Source organism: Pangasianodon hypophthalmus, chromosome 12 (assembly GCF_027358585.1).
Source record: "Pangasianodon hypophthalmus isolate fPanHyp1 chromosome 12, fPanHyp1.pri, whole genome shotgun sequence".
NCBI classification, from domain to species: Eukaryota; Metazoa; Chordata; class Actinopteri; order Siluriformes; family Pangasiidae; genus Pangasianodon; species Pangasianodon hypophthalmus.
Genome location: NC_069721.1, coordinates 19696051 through 19719471, shown reverse-complemented (window position 1 = coordinate 19719471; position 23421 = coordinate 19696051). Strand labels below are relative to the sequence as shown.

At 37.8% G+C, this 23421-nt stretch overlaps 1 protein-coding gene across 1 annotated transcript in view; it reads right to left on the bottom strand.

Annotated features, from left to right (window-relative positions):
- Positions 1–23421, bottom strand: part of LOC113527774 (disintegrin and metalloproteinase domain-containing protein 12) — a 100180-nt gene that overhangs the window by 33025 nt on the left and 43734 nt on the right. Inside the window, exons 4-11 of the mRNA XM_026915906.3 lie at positions 15228–15306; positions 9555–9631; positions 8331–8526; positions 6539–6604; positions 3920–3991; positions 3394–3563; positions 2831–2915; positions 208–356 (exon numbers count right to left, since the gene is read on the bottom strand). Of these exons, the coding sequence (XP_026771707.1) occupies positions 208–356; positions 2831–2915; positions 3394–3563; positions 3920–3991; positions 6539–6604; positions 8331–8526; positions 9555–9631; positions 15228–15306 (894 nt within the window). The remainder of the gene's footprint in view (positions 1–207; positions 357–2830; positions 2916–3393; positions 3564–3919; positions 3992–6538; positions 6605–8330; positions 8527–9554; positions 9632–15227; positions 15307–23421) is intronic.

The window sequence follows — 23421 nt, the reverse complement described above, 5'->3', positions numbered from 1 at the left end:
GCACCCAAGTGAAAAAATACACATAAAACTTAAAATAAGGGCAGTGTGGTGTGCAGGCTCGAATTTGACACTCTTCTAATTCACCTCTGATGTAGCTGGTGTGTATTTAGAATCATTTTAAAATCAAATTCAATGAGGTCTTGATGTGCCATCTAACATGAATCTTGATTCTATTGCAGATCTACTCAAGTCCCTAAAAAGACTCACCCAGTTGAAGGAGTCATGATGCAGCCGCCTCTGTCTGCTGTCACCCTGCATCCACACCCCCGCTCCGGTGTGTCATGGTTCATTCCAAAGTTGTGTCCCAGCTCATGAGCCAAAGTAACTGCAGCTCCAAGGGGGTTATCAGAGTGGTCCTGTGAGGCAGAGGGAGACAAAATAATAATAATAATAATAATATTAAAGAGAGAGAATGATAAAGCAGGAGTCATTATTAATTGCATCTACACGTGTTTACAGATAAATCAATGTCTTCACAGCGTGGTACCACACAAAGCAGTTACACGCTTTCCTAAGAGCAATTACTTATATTTCCAAGCGAGTAAACCCAATTACTCCCCTGTGTTTGCTACGGAGAAGGGGTTAGGGGCAATTACACTCCTGCTGCCCTCCTAAGATTACATTCTTAACATCTCCACCTTATGCATTTGTTTTCTTTTTACTGAAAGTAGTAAAGTGATGTTTCACATGAGGGCGCTAATTGATAAAATGCAGGCACTACCAGCCTATGTAATTACTTTTTCACAAACCCATTAAAGAGGCATAAGTCAAGATTTTTGCACTGCTGAAATGAAATGCACCATTAAGCATTCAGTCTCCACTAAAAAAGCTGTTTAGGGACTTCATAGGGCTTTTTGTGTTTGTGTGTAGTTACAATATTCCATGATGTTTTGTGTGGAATATGTGTCCAGAATATTGTCTGGTGTAAAGTGTAAACAAATATTTTACTGGATATTAATTCACTAATCATGGGGACTTGCCAAATATCCACACAAGGTCAGAACTGTCAGATATTCCTATCCTTGTAAGGACATCTGGTCCTGACCAACATATAAAAACACACAGAAAAACAGAGGCCCTAGTCAAAAACACATGCACACATAGACATTCATGCAGTCAATCAAGTTTTAAAAACACTTGTCATGAAATCTGTCTGTAGAAAATGATAGAAAGCATCCGCTGAAAGAATGAATGTATAAAACATACAGTATGTAAACATTTGATATCTTTTGGCGCTGTTGAAGATGATTTTTTCCATAATTATTTATGTTTGGAAAAGTAGAAACAGCTCTCATTGTATTCCAGCATGGCTCCAGCCCCAGAGTTTCCTGCCGGCAGGAACAAGAGTTGTGGAGGGGAAGTAAGACTGATGTGTGCAATGAAACAGGCTGATCTGTAATGGAGGAGGCAGACTGGGGCACACTACCCTTTAATCATCCTGCCAAGGTTTGTGCATGTGCACCAAGCAAAAGCCAATCAGTTGGGAACAAACTGGAACATGGGATAACCTGGGACAGACATTTCAGCCCCGATCCGGAATGGCAGTTTCATTCTAGCGCTGCCAAGTCCTAATGACCTAATAAAGATCTGAAGTGAGAACAGGGAGAGGGCTCTATTACACGGCCGTATCCTCATCAGTAATCACTCCCACCAGCAAGTTTTCTTCCTCTCCGGTGGATATGATGTTTCCCCGGCCAGCCGTTTGTTTGTTCTGCCTCATTAGAAAGTAACAGCCGAGCCTCTTGTAATCGATACATTCAGGTGATTTATGAGCGGTATCTCTGGACAGTCGTGCCGTAATGTCTTAAGCAGGTATACACAGGATGGGGAGCAGTATTATAACCATATTTATGAATATGCATGATTGAAAAGAAAAACAGATTAACAGCTAAACATAGAACAAAGTCAGAGTTGTAAAAAAAAATATACATTCGAAACTAAGTGGGTTTTTGGTGGTGTATAATTCTTACTTTGATTACACTGATTATAGTGATTTTTGTACATTATCTAAAAGTATGTCATGATTTTTTTTTTTTACAATTATTTATTATCCTGAATGGAATTTTGTTTGGCTGAATTTTTTTTTTTTTTAATTAAAAATTAGCTTTTGACATTATTCTTGAATAAAATTAACGTTTGAATAGTAAAGTACCAAGATAGCTTCATGCATAAAGCCGAGAAATTCATTCATATTACATATTTTTTCCCCCTTTTTGTTTTTTGAGCATTTCATAAACTACTGATCTCCTGGGACTTTCATGCACAAAAGCCTCTAGAGTTTACACAGAATGGTGCGAAAAACAAAAAATATCTAGTAAGCAGCAAGTGGGTGAGCAGAAATGCTTTCTGATGAGAAAGGTCAGAGCAGAACAGCCAGACTGGTTTGAGCTGACAGTAACTCAAATACCCACTCGGTAAAACTATGGTGAGCAGAAAAGCACACAACAGGTGGACGAGGTGAGGTGAATGGGCTACAAAAGCAAAAGACCACATCAGGTTCCACTTCTCACAGCCAAGAACAGTAATCTGAGGCTATAGTGGGCACAAATTCACTGAACCTGGACAGCTGACATTTGGGAAAAGACCAGGCAATGTCTGGTCAATAAATATATACATCATCAACCACTTTCTACAGCTTTAGAAGCACTTTGCTTACATAGCTGGAGAAAGACAAAAAGTCCTCTTTCACTAGAAACTTTGTGTACTTTGCTTACTATTTACTACACATGCAACATAAAATTCAGAGAAAATTGAAATTGTATTTCCACAAGGTGCAATTAAAACTAATGAACATAAGTTTTTTTTCACAAATTACAGAAATGCCACTCACCATGACGATGCCCCCTGACTGCTCAGCTGTACACATGCTCATGATGGGAGCCATGCCAATGGTGGTGCCCTGAAAATACACCCCACTGCAGATGGAGACAGAAATACAGATTTACAAACTGATAAAACATGCATATCCCACTACATCCAGCAGTACTGTAACATATCTCTGATTTACATCCTTTACAGCTGGACAGTTAATATGCAGAACTATGCACAGATTAGTGTTCCAATAGGTTCAGGGTTGGACATTGGCAGATGAATGAGTGTGTGAGGCAATTTTGTAACAAACGTTTGGTGTTACTGTAATTTATTTCTGTCACTTTTCTTGTAAAATTCAGCTTACTTTAGTTCATTCGAGGGGCCATAGAACCCTTATCTGGGCAAGGTACACTTTTACTGAAAAGTGTACACTTTTACTACTTAGTTTCCGTTTCCTGGAATTAGATAAACTTATCATGGCCACATTTTTGTGTGTAATTAATCTTTAACTTGCACTTGCACTTGCACTAGACTGTCCTCTGAGTAAAGAACAAGGCAGGAGCTTAGGATTTGTCTCCTGACCTGATAAGCTGGGCATTATCATGTGGTCTCTGTGGTAAAAGCTTGAGTTTCCGCCAGTCCAGGAACTCATGCAGTGTGGTGAATGGGTCCTGAGAGACAGGGCATTTGTCTGAGTCACTCCACACCTCCAAGCCTACCAGGGCCACACGGATATTCAGTGCTCTGTAGAACTGTAGCAGAGGGAGAGCTAGGTGTTAACAGGCTTTTTACTGCAATTATTTCCCAGACATGGTATTAACTCTAGCCATATACGTGCATTGAATTGTAAAGCCAATGATTAGCTTTCTGACTAGCACTGATTAAAACTGCTATATATATGAATTGATGGCTGGATGGAGTGTTAACACTTTTACAGGCATATTGTACTCCAAGAGGACCTGCACAGCATAAAAATAAAGGACTTGATAGAAGATAAATAAGAGCAGGTGTGTTAGAAAGGAACTGTTGCTGTGTAATGCTCGGGCCTTTCTAGCCTTAGATTGCACATTATAGCAATATGCTGTGTTGGCATTTTATTTGGGTTTACCTTGTCCACATAGTTGGCGATCTCAGCCAGCCTCTGTTTCACTTTCTCCAGATCCTTGCCCTGTTTCTGATACTGAAATAACAAAAGATGTGTGTTTTACACTACTCAAATGAGGCATGTCACATGTGGCAAATAATTTTCCAATGTCCAGTTCCAAGCTCCACTTCAGCACAGATGTTAAGGCTCTTTCTCATATTTTGGCAGATTGGACATGCTGAGCTTGTTTTGGGCCATCAGCCGAGGGAATATAAAAGAGGTTGTACAGAATCAAAGAATGGAAAAGTTTCTTCCATGTTCTGTATGATTACTGCCTTTAGGCTTGAGAGTCGTGGGTTGTAACTCTAATCAGAAACTGCTGAACCTTGTAAGTCTCGTTTGCTGTTGCCATTCCAAGAAAGATTTGCGCAACATTATTCATTTTATTTTTCAGCACAACCAGTGAAGCCCCACTGATGAGTGGAGAGACTTCTAAACTTCTATAATACCATAAGTCGTGTCCCTTTGGGTTACTGATTTTCTGATCTGGTTAAACAAGGTATGATCAAGGAGGATTCTCACTGCTAGACTTTCGATTGAATTACAGGCACTTTGATATCGATGAGCTCACTGATTTGCAATAATGCACCTAAATACTGGGTTCTTTCAGATTTTACAATAAAATTTAAGTGTTTTTCCAAAAACCTTCAAAATATTTATTTTAAATTTGCTAAGTGCAGTAAGTACATAAAGGTTTACTACCTTATTATTATCTATGCACCATTTCTACAGTTGCTTTATATTTGTAGGTAAAACTAATAAATGTTTTGAGTTTACTCTGAAGAATACTAAGCATATAATTTTCAACAACTGTATATAACTGTATATTAAACTACACAATGACCTGAACATATTCTCCAAGGAAGAAATCCAGTTAAATTTCATAAACCTAAATTTTTATATATTTAACTACATAAAACACAGAACATATCAATTTGGGAATGTACAGGTGCCTCCTCTGGCATACATGACGCTGCCACATTGGATTCCAGCATGAGATCTCCTGAGCACAATCTAGTCTTGTTACGCTGCACCATTCAGGAGTCCATGCACCGGTTTTAAACAAGTTTGGAATGACATTTGTAGGTTTTTATTCCCTGATTAATCATTACCTTTAATTATACAACACATTTAAGACAAGTAGATAGAAGAGATAATCAAGTTAATATAAATTTTATAGTTAACTGCGATTAAATTCTTTTCTCCAAACACAATTTATTTAACACTTTTTCTTTCCAAATATACTGTAGCATTGATGTGTATCCATAAGCAAGCACTAATCTACTGAACCTACTCATGAGCCTCTGTAGTATTCTCATTATTTTAATGTTTAATGTCATTTGTGTTTTGTGTTAGTGCAGTTTTGTTATAGGATTAGTTGGGTTGCTATGTGATCTGTTGGCATGTTCTTTGTGTTTGTCTTTGGGTAGCCTGTTTTTATTTTTCAGCTATAGTGAAAATGCATTTAATAACTCCTATGATACACATACCTATGTCACGTAAGAGACTCTGTGAGTGTGAGAATGTTGTTAATTATTTCTGGCTTAACTTTTAGTAATGATTTCTGTGTGTCTGGCACTCGCTTTAACCTTAGCCTGTGACTTCCAATCTCTAGCCAATTTGAACTGGCCGTAAGGGATAATGGCACAATGTTAGCAAACAGGAAACATTTGATATCCACAAAAGGCATCTACCACCTGCTAATGTGCTTAACGTTGAGTTTTAAGATCAGATGAAACTTAACTGTTAATGTTACAGTCAGCTCTATTGAGAGAACGTATCTGGTAATGTAAACGCAATGGACACACAATACACACAAAAAAGATTGAACTAAAAGTAAGTACCAAATGCTGATATTTTCTAAAGGCTGTTAAAAAGGGTTATTTTCTAAAGGCTGTTTTGATGGTAACAAATAAATCACTCTCTAGACATTTATTTATAATTTCAAAGCACATTTCAAACAAGTATGTTTAAGACTTTCAACTTTTAGCAGCTGTATGAACTCTCTAAAAATCTGGCAAAATGCATTGATAGGTCACACTTGGTATTTTGAAAATGGCAAGAGAAAGTACCACCTGATGGTTTCAGCTGGAACTGATTTGTGAAAAATCATTTTCAAGTACTGCATTTAGAGGACATGAAGTCCAATTTTAAACAGACAAATTAGGCAAGGGTCAAGTAGCTGCAGCTGGAGGTCTTCTTTTCCTGTCATAGTCCAGACTAATGACACTAAAGTGCTACTTAAACAATCCTTCACCCGACCGAACCACATGAATGAACTCCATTCTTTTACCAAAATAATCAACAGCTGCATTTCAACAGCCTCCTCCTCAACTTAGCACCTTAACACGAGATCAGGGGGCACAACACAGACCTTAGGGTTAGAGGGTCATGACCTTGCAGTGACACCATTTCTGCATTCCCATGTTTTCAGCAGAGAAGAAAGAAGAGACAAGGTCAATGTTTGTTATAACCTACTATACAGAGAAGTTTGTTTCTTGCTTGACAAAAGAGGTCATCTTCATATACTTTACTCTTTATGGTTAAAGAAAAATGGTTGAAAGTGTGTTTTTAGTTACATACCTCTCGGTTGTCTGCTACAATGATCAGTTCAACATATTTAGTGCTGCTCTGGGCTTGTCTCTTGTACTGCAAATAGAAGTGAGAGGAGTGCAAGGTAAATGAATCAAGAAAGACTGAAAGTAAAATGCTTAAGGAGAAAGAGATTGAGAAGAGAAATGAAAAAGGTAAAATAAATAAATAAATAATTTGGTTCATCTCTGAAGGACAGATTTAACATAACGCAAAAACTGCACTCCAGTTTTAAAAGGCTTTTCTCAAGAGCACTTTTCCCTTAAAACCACAGAGCTCACCATCACACCTTTCTAAATTGAACTGGCTTTGTGAAGCAGTTTTGGACTGTTTTTTTTATGTCTTGGTTAGGCCACCATTACCTCATACTGCGATTTCTTTTGTAAGTGCTGCTAAATTAAAAAACAACAACGACTACAACAAATTTTATTTTGTTGTGTACTAACTTCTATCTATAACAGGGATTTATCTGGAAAGTATTCTTGATCTAGCATGAGGATATTGTATAAGCATGATGGAAAAGTTGCACTAGATAATGGCATCTGCTCTGTCTCATACAAAAGAAAATCTGCAAAGGTTAAGATTAAGGTTAGGGACTTTGTTAAGATTCATACCTCTTCCTTCAACTTGCTTTTTCAAATTCATAATTATTTCATGCCAGGTTCTTTTTTTTGGTCTAAAATAACCCCATACAAAAAGCCATTCACGAGCTTAAGAATACAAACTTACTGGATTTGAAATTAGTGAACCAGTACTAGAAAGAGTTTGTATAGAAGTATAAAAGTATCTATAACAGAGTTATTTAACTGAGTAATTGATGAGAACTGTAACTGACTGGAAAAACAACAGTTGGCTGGCTGGCTGATTTTGAATAGTGAACATTTTCCTTTTGTTTTCAGTGTCTGATCTCTTTAACGGATAAAAAGCATGTGTACATCAGTGGTACCCTTCATACTGAGAGCGACTGTGATTGCTGCTCTTAGCACACATACTGTACATTTAAAAAAAAATAAAAAAAATACTGGTGCAAGTCAGAAACTGACACAGAAAAGCCGTGACATCTGCTAGGTAGCGATCAAAACAAAAAAGTCACATTAGGCATGTTTATGAGGAACTTCTTCATCATGTGTCAAACCATATTAGTGTAATATCTTATGTCAAGAGCAAACTGGATAAGTGATTATCATGTATGCAGACAGAAAACTGCCTGATTTCATCCTTGATCAAGTAACAGACTTCTTGCCATTCCAACCCCTTATACCTGTTCTGCTATTGCTTGTTTCGTCTTAAAGCTGATCAGACACGGGTTTAATTTGTTCAAGGCCTCAGACTATAATGTACATAAGTTGCTATAAGCATTGTTTAGACACATGCAATATGCTGACCTTGTGCTTCTATTGCAAGAAACTGTTGATGATAATATTGCTAACTGTGAAACTGGTGAAAGTGATGCCATAAAATACCTGATATTAAAAAAGAAATGGAGATACACAGTTTTACACATACACACACACACACACACACACACACAAAAGCTGTAACTCTTGATCAGTGTTCTGGCTGCAAGGTTTTTGGAAGGAATTTGTCCATTGTTTAAATCATGAAAGATGATAACTGACACTGCCAAAATGCAGCAATTCAGTCTGCAGATATTCTGGTATCAGTTTCATATTTAATTGTCATACAAATATTTGTTATAAAGAGTCATCATCATTTCATGCTGTTGTCCTATGTTCAAGCATATAAGGCCATGGTACATTTGCCCTGGTCCTGGTTAGCTCACCCTGTTGCCATGTGAGCTGAAGAAGCTCCCTGTAGTGTCTGAGAGTCCTGCAGTGTAGGAGACATTGTGTCCATGTCCACATGTCCCTTGCTTCAGTCCCTTGAGGTGCTCTCCTCTAAAGATATGATGCAGAGTGCTGTTGGGCTTCTGTGCTGGCTCCAGCACCAACACTTTATCATTAAGGGTGATCAGCCCTCTGTGAAAAGAGAAAGAAAGAAAGAAAGAAAGACAAATAAATAAAGAAAGATTGACACTGTAGTGAATGATGGAACCTGTATTGAGAGAAGTGAAAAGTCATTTAATGGAGTGGTTAAAGTGTAAATAGCGCATGCTGCTCTTCAGGGAAGTGCTCTTTCCGCTTTCCCACAGCTTAAAAATGGTCTGGAAACTGGGCTATTTCAACATCCAAGCCAATACTGGTGAACACAGCATCAATTTTGGGGATATTTTATTGAAACAACTGTACTTTCAGTTCCAATCCTGATGTTTAGTGGTTATGGGATTCGCTTCAACAAGCTTTTCTCACACTTTTTTTTTTTGCACGTTGATTTAAAGTGACGTGCGCCACTTTAGAGGAAGGGCCAGACTCTACGCTTTCTTAATAAACCCATAGTGCACGCTAGACCACATAAACACTTATGTAAACCACACTCACTCACACCAACACTGCCAACCAAAATCAACACTAATTTGTTTTGGCCCAAGTGCCAAGAAACACAGATCTTGTCAGGAGAACACTGTTAATGTGTGTGTGTGTGTGTGTGTGTGTTTGTGTGTCTGCTGCACGGTCTGAAGACAGATTGTGTGGCTTGAGACAGGTTTTGAGGGAGAGAGGTCGGATCCCGTTTGCAGGATAATGTTCCTGATGCTATCAAGCAGAATTATGACAGTAATAATTCTGAAGTAACATGCTACAGTGTGAATATGTGTGTGAATATGTGCATCACTGGAATATTTGTTTTTCCAAATCTAACTTATCTTCGTTATATGAGGATCTTTCCTGATGATATGACTCCTGGATTCATTCCATGTAATTCATTTTATTTTTCAGACAGCTGCTCCTGGGTTACATGTTTTTTTGGCAGATACATTTATTCCTATCATCTTTCACCAGCATCGCAGCATCATATCAGGCTATGCTGCTGTTGTGTGTGTGTTTGCAGGGTTCTACTTATAACTTCAATGCCATGAACATCATTGATTCAGGTCGCTATGGTGACTCACCTGAGTCCTGTGCAGGTACTGAGGATGACATTGGAGTGTGGATAGCCCTTCACCTCTCCATGGTAGTAACAGTTCACCTAAAAATTCCAGATTATATAAATACAATTAGATGAAGGATGGCTGACTTTGAAATGTGTGTGTGCATACTTAGTAGGTGAGATGAAGGTGTGGGAGGGAGTGATTTGCTGATGAGACACACTCCTGATGTTTTCTTCAGTGTGTGTCTGGGGGTTTAGCAGTCAGCCAATTTTATTTTCATTTAGTTTTACTTCACTTTGCTTCCAAAACTGTTACACACCCAATAGCATTTATCCTGAGGGAGTTAATACACAGTCAACCTCAATCATTATTACCCTTTAAGTAAAATGAATGTATACAATAAATATAAGCAGATTTGCGCCTATCAATTAATCATTAAAACCTGTTTTGTATTGTTTCTCAAAAAGATATTTGACAAAATTATTGGCATCCTGAACAAACTGTCCAAACAATTTTTTCAGCTGCTGTCAGTTGCTAGAATGTTTGTTATTGCCTGGGGTATTAATAATTGGCGGGAGTGACACAGTGGCACAGCAGGTCGCAACCTCATGGCTCCATGGCCCCTGGTTTGAATGATTGACAGGTCATGACTCAGATTCGTGAAGACTGACAGTTCACCTCATCATGTTTATACTGTACGCATTTTAACTTTATCAAATATATTTAAACATCATTTGCACCAGTTTATATGGATTTAACTAACCCATAACTAACCCATTCATCTTTGCACAAAGACTCCCTATTAGTCTAAGCCTTTTTCATATAAATTCATTCAAGTTATTTGAACTGTTACAAATTTTCAAGTCTTGAAAAGATGTAATGCATCTAATGTCAGTTAAAATAATTAACCTTTACCTTTAAAAACGAGCACATTTAAAACTTCTACTACTATTATAAGGTTTCTCTGGGTTAAAAATGGATAGAAGGAAGGTATTGACTGCTGTCTTTAGCTGAGTGAAATTTTGATAACCATACATTTAACAAGTAATCTTCACCATAGGGAAAATCTTAAAGCAAATCTCAAAATATCACCCTGTGCAATGCATATCATTTTCCTGAAGGGTGCCAGTAATTCTGGAGTTGACTGTACTCATGACAACTATCAATCAAAGTACATAGCACGAAAGTAGCAGGGAAGAAAAATTAAATAAGTCAGAGAGAAAGAGATACATAGGTATAACAAAATAACATCTTTCATCACAAACCTGGTTTGTTTCATTCAGAAGGGAGGACTTGTGTGGTTTGGAATGAAAGCCTGGGGTTTCTATTCTGGCACTGAGCTCTGGCCCATTTACCCAACTACACAGTAAAACACAATGCAGACGCTCACACTCCCTCTGTCTGTACCTCAATCTGCTTGCAGGCTTTCAAAAGGAAATATGATGCTTTTAAAGAGCCAGCAAATGCAGTGTGTTCATTTCAGTCTTGTTCTATCATCCAGACGAGGTTTCAGAGATCATTATTTCTATGCTGAGGCTCAGTCCCACTCTCACGCCCCGGCATGTCTCCATGCTCGACCTCTAATTTGTCAGCTTGTCATTCTGGTCTGCATGAGCTGACACGGAGGACAGCTCCGAGTCGTCATGTCCACCGGAGCCTTATTTCCTGTTAGCCCAGAGGTAAAAAGACATTTGAGGGCTGTTGCAGTAAATCTGAAACACGCGGCAGCAGACAGGATCAAGCAGAGGGTCGGATTAAGTAAGCGCTCCTGATGTCATGAACGTATGGATGTCATATGATGCCATCCGGGTAAAAAAAAAAAAAAGAAACACTCCTCCAGGTGGTATTAATTCAGCATCTGCAGGCTATTTTAAATGGTTCGGATGGAGCATATGGCTGCCATGTAGGTAAATATTGCATATGCTGTCACAGAGGTCCAAGGCTAAGTTGCAAGTATTTGCAGTAACAAATGCAGGTTTATTTATTTCACCACCTATGACTAGTTAGGCTGTACAGTAAACTGTAAACTAGCAAAAAACTTACACCTTCACCTGAACAGTTCAAATGACTGGTTCATTTGAATGCTAATAGTCTTTTCCCAATGCTTCATAAGCAGAGGAAATGGTCTTCAAATACAATATATTAATCTCCAATGGCAATGTTGAGTCATTACTGAAGACTGCATGGGAAAGGTTCTACTCTATTATCAGAGAAATAAGGGGCAAAAAAGGAGCACTGAGAAAAAAACTCCAATTGAGGTCATGGTTAATACACCAAATTCACTGAGTCACTCAGTGCATTCAGGATCAAAACTCTGCTCAGCGTTCATATGATACGTCATCTGGTGTGTTGCATTCCAATTTATTTATGTCTAATAGGTTGTGAGGCTTTCTGGGTTGAAACAAAATAAAACAGTGTCAGATGGATGAATGCTCTTTGACACAAAAAACACACCCCAATAAGCAAATCTCTTTGTAAATGCACAATAATGGATCCATGGTCTCCTCCCAAGCATTTCTGAGATCCTCCAGAGCAGTTCATTCCTGTTTAATGGACAAGATAAGCCAACCTGTTGCTTAGTGATTAAACAATGTTTAGTCACAATGAATTGATTACATTTTAGCATGTTTAATGTCCATGTTTTAAACAGAATGACCAGAGAGGCAAGAAAACTCTGCTTGATTCTGAATGTGGATGCAGGTTAACGTGGAGACTAAAGACATGTCAAGGTTAATGATACTGTTAAAGATACTGTTAACACACAAATATTAGATGCGTAGTAATCAACAGATACAGAGATACTGAAGAAAAGCTGCATTACAGGCCTGTAATGTTCTAGATTACAGAATGGAGGCATTTATTGACTGCAAATCATTTCAAATTCAGTGTTCTGAAGCACAAAGCCACGACAAACATCATCACTGTTCACTTATTTAGAGATTGTTACCAATGTATCCTGTATAAACTACCTACACTTCTATAATTATACTATATATAAGTATGTATTTACTAGCTTAACTTCACAATTTGTCACTCCACCATGGTAGTCCCTAATTTGAGAATAGAGAATGGTCATAACGCAAAGAGTTCCTGCTGTATCACGCACATCCCACTGGACAGAGAACCCAGGGCAGACCCAGGACCTGGTGAAGAGATTACATCTCATAGTTGGCTTGATAACATCTGGGGAACCCCCTGGAGGAGCTGGAATCTGTGCTGGGCATAGATAAGTCTGGACTGAACTTGTCAGCCTGTTCCCAATTTGACCTTCACCAGGAAATGTGAAATGAATGAATGATGTGTAAAATGAATGAATGAATGAAAGAGAATGGTCCACCAAACAAATAACATCTGGACAGCAGTGGTCCTGTGGCAGTAACTTCACAGTGATGGAGATGACAAATTGTCTATTGCAACAGATGTGCTACAGCCAGTAATTGTAAACCTATGAAAGTCTTCCATGTGGTAGATGTTAGCAATAAACTAGCAACTTAGCTCAACTGAAAAGTGACAGTTTTTGTGTTTTTTATGTTCGCTTTGTGGTTTTCTGGAGTTTTCAGTTATCAACCATGCATATGCATAAATTTGTGTGTAAACCATGCACATGCACATTACTATGCATAGAATTTGTTTTATGAAGTTTTTCTTATATGTATATTTACACCCACTTTTGACCATGCATATGCAGAAACCTCGTGGTAAGTGTAATTGTGAGTAAACTGATTATGAAGAGTTTTCATCCCACTTACTGTCAATCATATCGGCATAATTGACAGCGTAATTACTGTTTTCAGTACTCACAGCAAGGTGCAGTCTGATAACACTGATGAAATCTAAAGCGAAAGTGTATAAAAGGCACATTTAAAGATTGATTGGGATGATGCCTTGCTTGAAGATTTGTTGCACTCAGCTTTGTGCAAGGAGGAAACTCACCAGTCGATTTCATTTCGTCCAGTTGATATTTATTCTAGGGTTTTTAGCCATGGGTACATTTCAGTGAGAAACTGGAGACAGGGCTGGCATTTCCCAACCAACTATGAGCCAATTAATGACACGACAATTCATCTGAATTCATATTATTCATGCTACAATAGATTACCAATTCTATGTATAGCAGCACAAAAGACAACACTAATGAGACATTTTCATGCCATCACAGGTTTTCTAAATATAACTGGGACAATAGCATGCACACGTGTAGCCAAAAAAGCTAAAAGAATTATTTCGTAGTTATTTTTAAGACAAAGCACCAAATAAACCAGTTTGATTTTACTCTGCTTTGTATCACTACCTCATTGTCTGTCACATTCATCTTCTCAGAACTTTTGACATGCTCCACATTATTCGCAACAAGCGGTACCACAAGCAAGCTACTAGGCTTTTTAAAGCAAAGTTGTTTACCATATATGGTGAGTTGAGAGCATATTTTTTTATTCAGATGAGTGTGTTCGTGCATGAGCAGAGCGATTTAAAGTGTGTGGGATTTATCAACATCCATTGCGTACAGCTGTGAGTATGCACATGTGATGAATGCCAATTTTTTTATGAATACTAGTGGTTCTTAAGTACAAATTTAGAACTTGTTCTACCCATGCTTTGTTAAATGAGACCCCAGGACATCTGAAATAAAACCTGCTGCTACACCCATAAAATGTAAAATCTTTAATGGTTTTCTCTCCTTAGTTTGCAAGTGATGTCATTTACCCAAATATTCTTTGTACATCATATGCCCAATAATTGCCCCCACAATTTGTCCAAATGGGCATAGGTACAAGGTAATTTTGAAACCAGCAGAAACCAGTTTGGACCAGCTACTCTACTCTAATAATCACGCTAATCTGTCTTGTTTTGTTAGCACAGGAAGGTGATCATTTTGTTTCTAATCAGGACAGACCCTGGCTGTGATTCATGTGATGCTTTTCTTTATCCTGCAATCACAAGTCATTTTTAAATGAGAATTCTTTGTAACATTGGCCTGCGGCGCACTGTGTTGATCAGGGAGCTGTCAGAGTTTCGACGACGTGACCTGCAATCATTGCTTCACCTTAAAATAAAGGCACCAAAAAAGTGCACAGTTAGCACACCCTGTCTCCAAGGAGCAGGAGATAGCCCAGCGAAACAAACATGCAGCTCCTCAAATCTCCCTTCTGTCTTGTGAAACAGCATGGCCTATGTTTCACTGACCCTGAACAGACCTTGCAGACACACACACACACACACACAGTCCCTCTGTCTGTCTGAAAAACGTTAGCACAACATTTTAAGTCAAGGTTTGACTTGTAACTAAGAGGATCAACTACATAACCAAGAACAAAAGAAGCCATTTGTTCTTGTGATTAGATTAATTAAGTGAAGCAAAAGGTCAACATAATAGCAATCAACAGTATTAACTGACAAAACAACTGCTTTAATCCCAGACACTGTTCTGAGTCTGGCTGATGTGGAAAGAAAGCTCACAAGAGACGCTGCACAGAGAGCGAGGCAGTGAGAAGTGAGGGAATATGTGTTTATGTTAGCTGAGGGAGTTATAAACTCTTTTACAGCAAGTAATTAACTTTCCCAGTGGCTTTCATCTTAGAGTCATGACAAAACCATGACAGATGCTTGCTAAATGTTTCTCGGATGCAGTTAAAAAAAAAGTGTGGGTAAGATTTCAGAGCATAGAGGCACAGGATGGTGTGACAGAGATCTTACTCTGGAGCTGGGTGAGGTAGTGACGGGCTTCCCTCCATCCAGGTAGTGTGTTTCTGTGTAGTGAGTGGCAAAAAGCCCCCTGCAACAGATACACACGCACAGAGTAAACATATACCCCAAAACATTTCATTTGTCTTAGTAATTATAAGCAATATTGAAATGAATAAAATAATTGGCTTAATTGATACACATGTATCTGATCAATCTTAATTGACTGACTGTCTCCTGGATATAATCAACCAGAAATACATGACATGATGAATTTCAATAACAAGAAAACAGTTAATGCTTGGTTTCTTTGTCAGGAGAGTATCTGGTTTAATGGCATACCAGCTACCAGCAGCTAAGTATTATTCTGGCTTGATTTACTAAGATGACAAATAAAGAGCATTCATGTGCATGCAAAAATTGATCAATTGCACGCCCAGTAGTGGATGATTTACACAGAATAATTGACATCACATGCAAAGTGGAGGGAAGAAGCACCAAGCAAATGAGGTTTCTGGTGATTTCAAGTTTGGATCTTAAAGAGATTTCTGGAAGCGTAAAAATGACAAATATACAGATGGGTGCCAAATTAAAGGAAAAAACAGTGGCTCTGTTCAGCTGTGGTGCATTTTGCTGGTGTGGCTCGGCAACAAATCCAAATACAGAATGGCCTCTTAAATCCACCAGACGTCCGAAAAGAACCCTTGGTAGACACTGGTGCAGCGAATATTGAAAAAGTTCAAAAAACTGAGATACTGAGATATTGAGACCTAATTTCATGAAACCTAATGTTTTTTTTAAATGCTGTTTTAAATTCAGAAACAGGTGTTCAATAATTTAATTATTATCATGCTGTGAATGCTATATTAATCTCTTTGCATTAACTCTACTCTATTTTTCAGTTTTAGGTGGAAATGTGTCAAACTGTATATTCACTACGGTGAACATGCAAAGCTGATAGGATGTACTGTTTTGCTCATTTGAAAGATCCACAGGGAATCTGTTAGTAAATCAGCTTGTACTTTTGTTTTTGAGTGTGCAATCAAACATGCACATGTTTTTACATGCACAAACCTTTAATAAATCAGGGCCTCTGTGTATTTTAAGATACATTCACTGCTAGTAAAAGTGGTTCAACAACCATAGATTGTTTTTCCGTGAAAGAATGAACACCAAAAATTAACGGAATAAACTATTTTCAATTGTGTTTTTTTTTTAGTTTTTGATGTAGATACTATTCACACTGACGGCAATGCAACATCAATCTGAACAGTCATCAAGAATTCATGCGACTTTGAAATCCAACTCGACGTTTGTCAGTAGCTGTGGTCTTGAAAATATCATCATGCTGTTTTTTCAATCGAGCAGCAAATTGACACAGAGATCATAATGTGACTTTTAAAGTGAACAACTTTACAGGAAAATCTAATGTCAGAATTGTCAAGTGATGGTTTATAGGACAGCAAGATCCAGCACCCCAGAGTAGATCAATTATGTTGTTAACCAGGATAAAGTAATGAAGTAACAGGACTCCTTCACAGCAGGTCAGCCAATTCTACAAGGAATCCAGAGGTTTAGTGGGGTAATATATTGTCTACAGGTATGAATGGAGAATTGGGGTTTTGCTGTATGATCTCAGACTTCTATGATTCTTATTAACAATCCATTAAAGACCTTGATCGTCTACAGAGGCCTGCCTCAATATTGCAGCATGGTCATAATGCGTTTGATTTGTAGCCTTAAAAACATGACCATATGAGCTGTCCTGTAGCTGAGTGGCTCCACACAGGCCTTCTGGAGGAATAAAGTGAAGGCTCTATCTGTCTCCCTCTTTCGTCATTAAATCCAGAATGTCTGTGTGGTTGTCTGAACATAAATCAACCATATCCTCTCCTCAGCAACATGTGTTTCCCCATAACTGTGTCTAGTTAGTAATATCCAGACAGAAAAGGCGACAAAACAATGAACAAATAAAAAATTATGACTAATGCTGAGAGAGGCGAAATCTACTGACTCTCACGCTCGGCCACTCTTGTTTTTAAGGTTATGAGTCAGAGGGAGAACGGCCATGCTGTACTGAGGCTTAATTTTTATTAGAGCTCATGCAGAGTTCAGCTGAACTCTGCGTGGTGTAAATCAGACTCAAACAAACAATCATGTATTATAGTTCAGCCAGGCAATTTTTGGTGTTAATTTTAACAGTTTTTCAGTTATGAAGGGCTCTGGCCCCTTCTGCCTCTATGTGGCCCGCTTGTTTCCAGGTAATTGATGTACTGATGTATTAACAGTGACACATTTTTACAGGTACAGAATTTATATTCGCTGAATTTTTAGATTTTTTTTTTAATTTGAGAAGTGTACTCTCAGAACTAAACCTACCACACAGAGGTGGTATTACCGATGGGACATCTTTAGTACCTTTAGTGTGTATCTTTACACCTTTAAAATTATTCGAGGTACATGACTGTATCTTAAGGACCTTTACTCTAAAAGTTAATTAAAGGTGCACCACATGAACCTTCCCAGGTAAAAGATTCAGACTAAAGTTACAAAACATGTACTCTTAATGGTACTACTCCAGCAACAAAGAAAAGTACAGTTTGGTACCTTTAGATTTGAGAATGCATCATATTCAGGACCAAAACTCTCACACAGATGACTTTAACATATTTACTGGATATGATGGAGTATGGTTTCCCAGCAAAAGCACATAAAAAAAGATTGAACATTAAAATTATTCGCTTTTAGGAAAACATATTATATTTGCAAAACACATTATCTGTACGGCTTTGGAAAGTTTAAATTTTAAAACAGATGTAATATTATCAGCTCTAAAAAGTGATTTAATAGTCATGCCATGCGTTTTGAAGAGCCAACAGTTACACTACGGAGATACAAGTATAAACTTCACTTCCTGTCATGCAGTATTGCTAACCTCCATGAAAACATGGTCACGAATGTAATGAAAATCTTCCAAAAAAAGTATAAAATACAGTATATAGAAATGTGATACAACTGGATTTTTTTTTGTGCTATCTCGAGTTTTTATTTAAAAAAGTAATCTGTCTATAAGTATATAAACTAAGAAAAAACAGGCAAATAAATAAATAAATAAACAAATGGATGGATGACTGGATGGATGGATATGTCATGCATGAGGTATTAGTTACAGGAAGTTAGCTTTAATCCATGAAAGTAACTGAGGTAAAATTCTTATCTGAATATAGAAGTACTTTGAAATTATATTTTTTCATGTGTGAATCTTTACCATCTTATATAACGATCTATCTATGAGGGGTAATGAATTTAACAACTTCAGCTGATAGCAAGCTTAAACAAGCCCACATACTTTTAATAAGTTACCGTGATAAGTTTCAGTTCTGCTCTATTTGGCAGCTAAAATGTCACCAGCTAGGAAGTGTACACAGTTGTCATTTGAATGAGTCTTTGGCAAACAGATTAAAAATACCAATTAACGGCAATCATTGATCCAAAAGTATAGGCTTACTAAGAAGAAACTCCAAAACTTTTTGTGCCTTTACATATGTCGCCTACAGAGGAGCAAGTATATATGGAGCTGAACTAAATATAGAGCTTATTAGATTTGCATAGTACACGCTTCCATGCACAATGTAATGCAGCATAATTATCTGAACTTGTGCATCATTTGGTTTGCATAAAGATACTGTTTGTGTGATGTCTATGCTGAGCAAGCCAAACATTCAGAAAATTAATGTAAAAGGAGGATAACTGTGGCTCTTGAGTGAGGAAAAAATCATTCCCTTAATTGTTAAGTTCGAATTCTGATGATGTCACAGACATCCATCGTTGGGAGTCCAAAAAAAAGCAAAATTAGCCAAGCTCTCTGGGTGGGAAGGATGGTGTTACTTTCTCCCCTGTCAGTCAGAGTGACACTAGACAATCATATGTGTCTATGAACTTGTGTATGGTGAAGAAGGCAGATATCAATATATATTGATATTGATGTTCCTGAATTAACCCTAGAACAGAAGAAATATGGAAATTTTGACCCAGGGAGAATTTCAGGTGAAGGCAATTAAGATCAAGAACTGTCCTGGGAGAATCACAAGGGTTGAAGAAAGTGCTTTAAGCACAGATTAAACTAAAACAAAATAAAAGTTGGCAACTCTGGAAATTCAGAAAAAAAAACCTCAAGAAGGATGTGGGAGCAGCAGTCCCAGTGATTAATGTCCCAGTGATTAATGCCACCATGCAGACCAATTATTCAGCCCAGAAGTGACTTTCAATAACCCCATGCAAACCAGTCAAACTGGAAAATGACTTTTAACATTAAAAATAAGGTTGCATGAAGACAAAGTACTCCACCGTCACTGTTCTTAATGATGACAGGATTAAAGTTGGTCATAAAAAAAAGGCAGGGTGACATAGTACTTTTTTTTTTTTTTACAAAGAGAACAAAACAGAAGGCTGAATGTGCACACAAGTGGATGTCAGAGGTAATTTGTCTCCTCATTCAGAAGAAGCCAGAAAGACCTATTGTGCTAAAAGTGTATGATGCTGCGAAGAGACTTAAAACCCTAAGAACCACTTTTGATCTAGTCTCAGAGGAGTCGGCCGGACGCAAGATGCAGACAGAGGCTAAGATGTTCAGCCAGTTATCTGTCTCCTGCTATCACTTCACCTGGCATCCTGACATGTCAAAGCACTAAAGTAACACAGAGGAAAAGAGGGTCATCAGGTGATGTGCTGTTAAACCTCAACTCGGAGAGAAACAGCAGGATTGTGTTTTGTAAAGTGGATTGTGAAATGTACACCTCAACAAGCCAAATTTTCACACCAAACTGGAATGTGTGTGGTCTTCATCTATAATAGCAAAGGTTGGATTACCAAGAAAATGCACTTGATCAGTGATAAACAATGCTTTCTTTATTTAACACTCAGCTTTCTAGGCTGACAATATTTCCAGGCAGTATTCACATGTTTATCTTGGTCACATTTGAAAGCAGCATCTCATATATCCTTCTCAGCATACACAATCCAATAATTCTGTTCACTCCATGAAAGTTTCACCAAACATGAATTGCTTAGTTTGAAGAGAGCTAAAATTTAATTACTAAAAGTCATTCTGTAATTAAAATGAACTTGCTAAGATAATGCAGCCTAACAGCTTATGTAGCTAACTTATGTGACTAGCTAATATTTTAGCCTAAGTTGCCCACTAGCTGTTATTCAGCAAATAGTAGCTGTGTTAAAGTAATAATGGACTGTTATAGAGTCATGTTTTCCTAAGCAAATAGTTTACTATGTTATAGCTTTTAAGACAGGAAGCAGAGGCTACACACACCGCACGGGCTGAGGAAGAGGTGCTAAGGATACATTCTGAGGTAAATTAGTGAAGCAATAGTAAGTAAACAGTTGTCATATGCGCATCATGTTAAAAGTGATGACGCAGAATAACTCTGAAGGGTGTCCTGAATGAGATGTCTGGCTAGATACCTTCGCAACTGCCTTCAGAATGGAACATATCCAATGTCAATCTTCTGAATATCAGATAAACACTCATCACTGACCAGATGAACAGGAATGCATGACCCTAAATCCTTACCTAGATACAAATGAACCAATAATGGTGACCAGAACTCAACAGCGCTGTAAGTATGTCTTCATTATCAATGTATGTCAAACAGCTTAATCAATAATCATCGATTTCCTTTTTGCTTAACCAGCATAAGCAGCTTGTTAGCACATTATACCAACCTGATCAGGGAGTACGAGTAAAAAGGTGACTTTATTTTGCAAGGTACTACAATAATTTTATGCAGGCTTTTGTGTTTTTACATTATGCACAAACTTGTATGAAGAATAAAAGCTCTGAACCGTTTCAAATGGATCTGCATTTAGCTAAAAAAGTATGTGAACCTTTAAGATAATTACCTCTCAAATTAGTGTTAAGTGCTCCAGTCATTGCAGATGTGGGTTTGACCTGCTTGCACAATTTTGGTTTCTTGCTGTTTCTGTTCATGTAAAATATGCCTTACTCAAAAGTGCGTTCAGAAAACCTGAGAAGAAAAGGATTTGACCTTAAATGAAAAGACATTTAAGGTTTTTGACCTTAAATCTTGTAAAGACCACCAGATAGATAAGTAAGAACTTCAGCACTGATGCAACTCTCCCTAGGTGTGGCCTTCATACAAAAGTTCCTAAAAAAAAAAAAAAAAAAAAAAAAACAGTGCAAGAACAACAGGGAATCCCCAAACCTTGGGGATGACAGCTGAGGCTCTGCAGGCATCGCTTTCACTTGATATCATCTGCTTTCATGAGTTTACCATAAAAAAACCCTGAACAAGAGTGGTGTTTCTGGAGGGTTATCACAAAGAAAACCACAAAAAACCCATTGCTGTGATATTTCAAGTTTGCCAGAGACCATCTGGATGCTCCCAAGTCATGCTGGAACAATATTCTGTGGACAGATCACGCAAATTTGCTTCAGATGGCTTAAATGATAAGTGAAATCTACAGCAGAATATCAGTATGTCTGTCTGTCATATTTTCTAAATTTTAGACTATTTTCTAAAACTCAAGAGTAAAGGAGCAAAAAAGACGAAAAGCAAATTGTTTTGAAACAGAAAGTTTTGCAATGTTTCTCACTATAATAATAAAAATCACACAGCAGAAACATTGCCTTGGAAGAAAGAGAAGTGCGGGAATGTCTCCAACAGTCTCCAATATGGCCGTATTGAGTTACAAGCCTACATCCAGTTTGAATCAAAAGGAAAACTGTTTAAAGAACGATACTGCTATTGACAATTTACGCACACTCACTGGTTCATGCATGTGTGCAATCGAGCGAGAGAACACTGGCAGCACCACAAATACTGGATTCGTATGGCAGCATTTTAGTTAAATGTGTATCTCTGTGCTGTACAAAAAAATTAAGATTTTGGGAGAGAATTAATAATGCAGATAATTAATGCAGTACCAATTCTCAGATAAAATACATACAGTGAACATATATTTGAAAGCGTTCCTTACTGACTAGGTCACATCAGTGCATGTTGAGTTTAACTGAAATGAATCTTATGGGATCAGACCTGAACTCTGAAAGAGGAAGATTTATACCTCTATATAATATAACCAGGAGTCATCAACTTACAGACAGCAGTCCAGTTTCAGATAAACCAAAATATTTTTGTGGACTGGACCGAGTACTAGACAAATACTGCAGCAGATCCTTCAACGTAAGCAAAATAATTGGCCTTAGTAAAGTGCAGTTGCTGAGCATGAATCAGCATGGCTTCTGTAGCAGATCTTCTGTTGCAATCACTTTGCATTTACGTAAATTATCTACCTGAAGACAGCTCAGTGAGAAAGGGATGAGTTTTCACAGACTTTCTTAGATTTATATTTCATTTTCCCTCTCTGGTCTGATTAGTGAGCTGACAACATGGTTTGTTAAAAAAAAAAAAGACGAAAATGAGGACAGAATTTTTAAAGACCATAGAACAGAGACAAATGCCTTTATTCTCCTCACTTCAAGTTAAAAAAAAACTCTCATCCATTCAGAGTGTGTGGCATTAGTCAAAACTGGTAATGTGAAACACCAGGTGTGAATTAAACATAACCACTTGGTCTTATTTATAGCCTTGAACTAGTCATTAATAGTTAAGCATTAAAAGTTAATGTTGTCACCATTCAGTCATGTTAGTTGCTTATCTGGACCTTTGAGGCAAGATATGTTATAATTTTTAATTGAATACCCCTGATATATACATTATACAGTTCACTTGGTAACTTTGCCTGCTTTTGCCCATTAAGTAACATTTCTGGCCGAGCAGTTCTGACAAGCTGAAAATCTGGTCTGTTTTTATTCAGTCACAGCTGACTGAAGCACTGCAGGTGCTGAAAGACACATGAAAAATGAGGCAACAAGAAAAATTTGGGGTACACGGAGTAAAATAATGCTGGTGACATGGTTGTAAGCAGTGAAGACAGTGAGGCAGACTTCTTCAAGACAAAGTGAAGTCTGTTGTTTGGTGGGGATAAATGAGGTCACAGCTTACTCTTCAGACTGCTTTCTTCCCCTCAGACAAAATGATCATAAATGTCTTCTTGTCATCAGAATCCCTCCAGTCCATAATTGAGAGATGGATCAGTCATTCGAAATCTCTATTATAAACCACCCATTACCATTACCATGGTGACTGTCTCCTTGGACATTGATGCC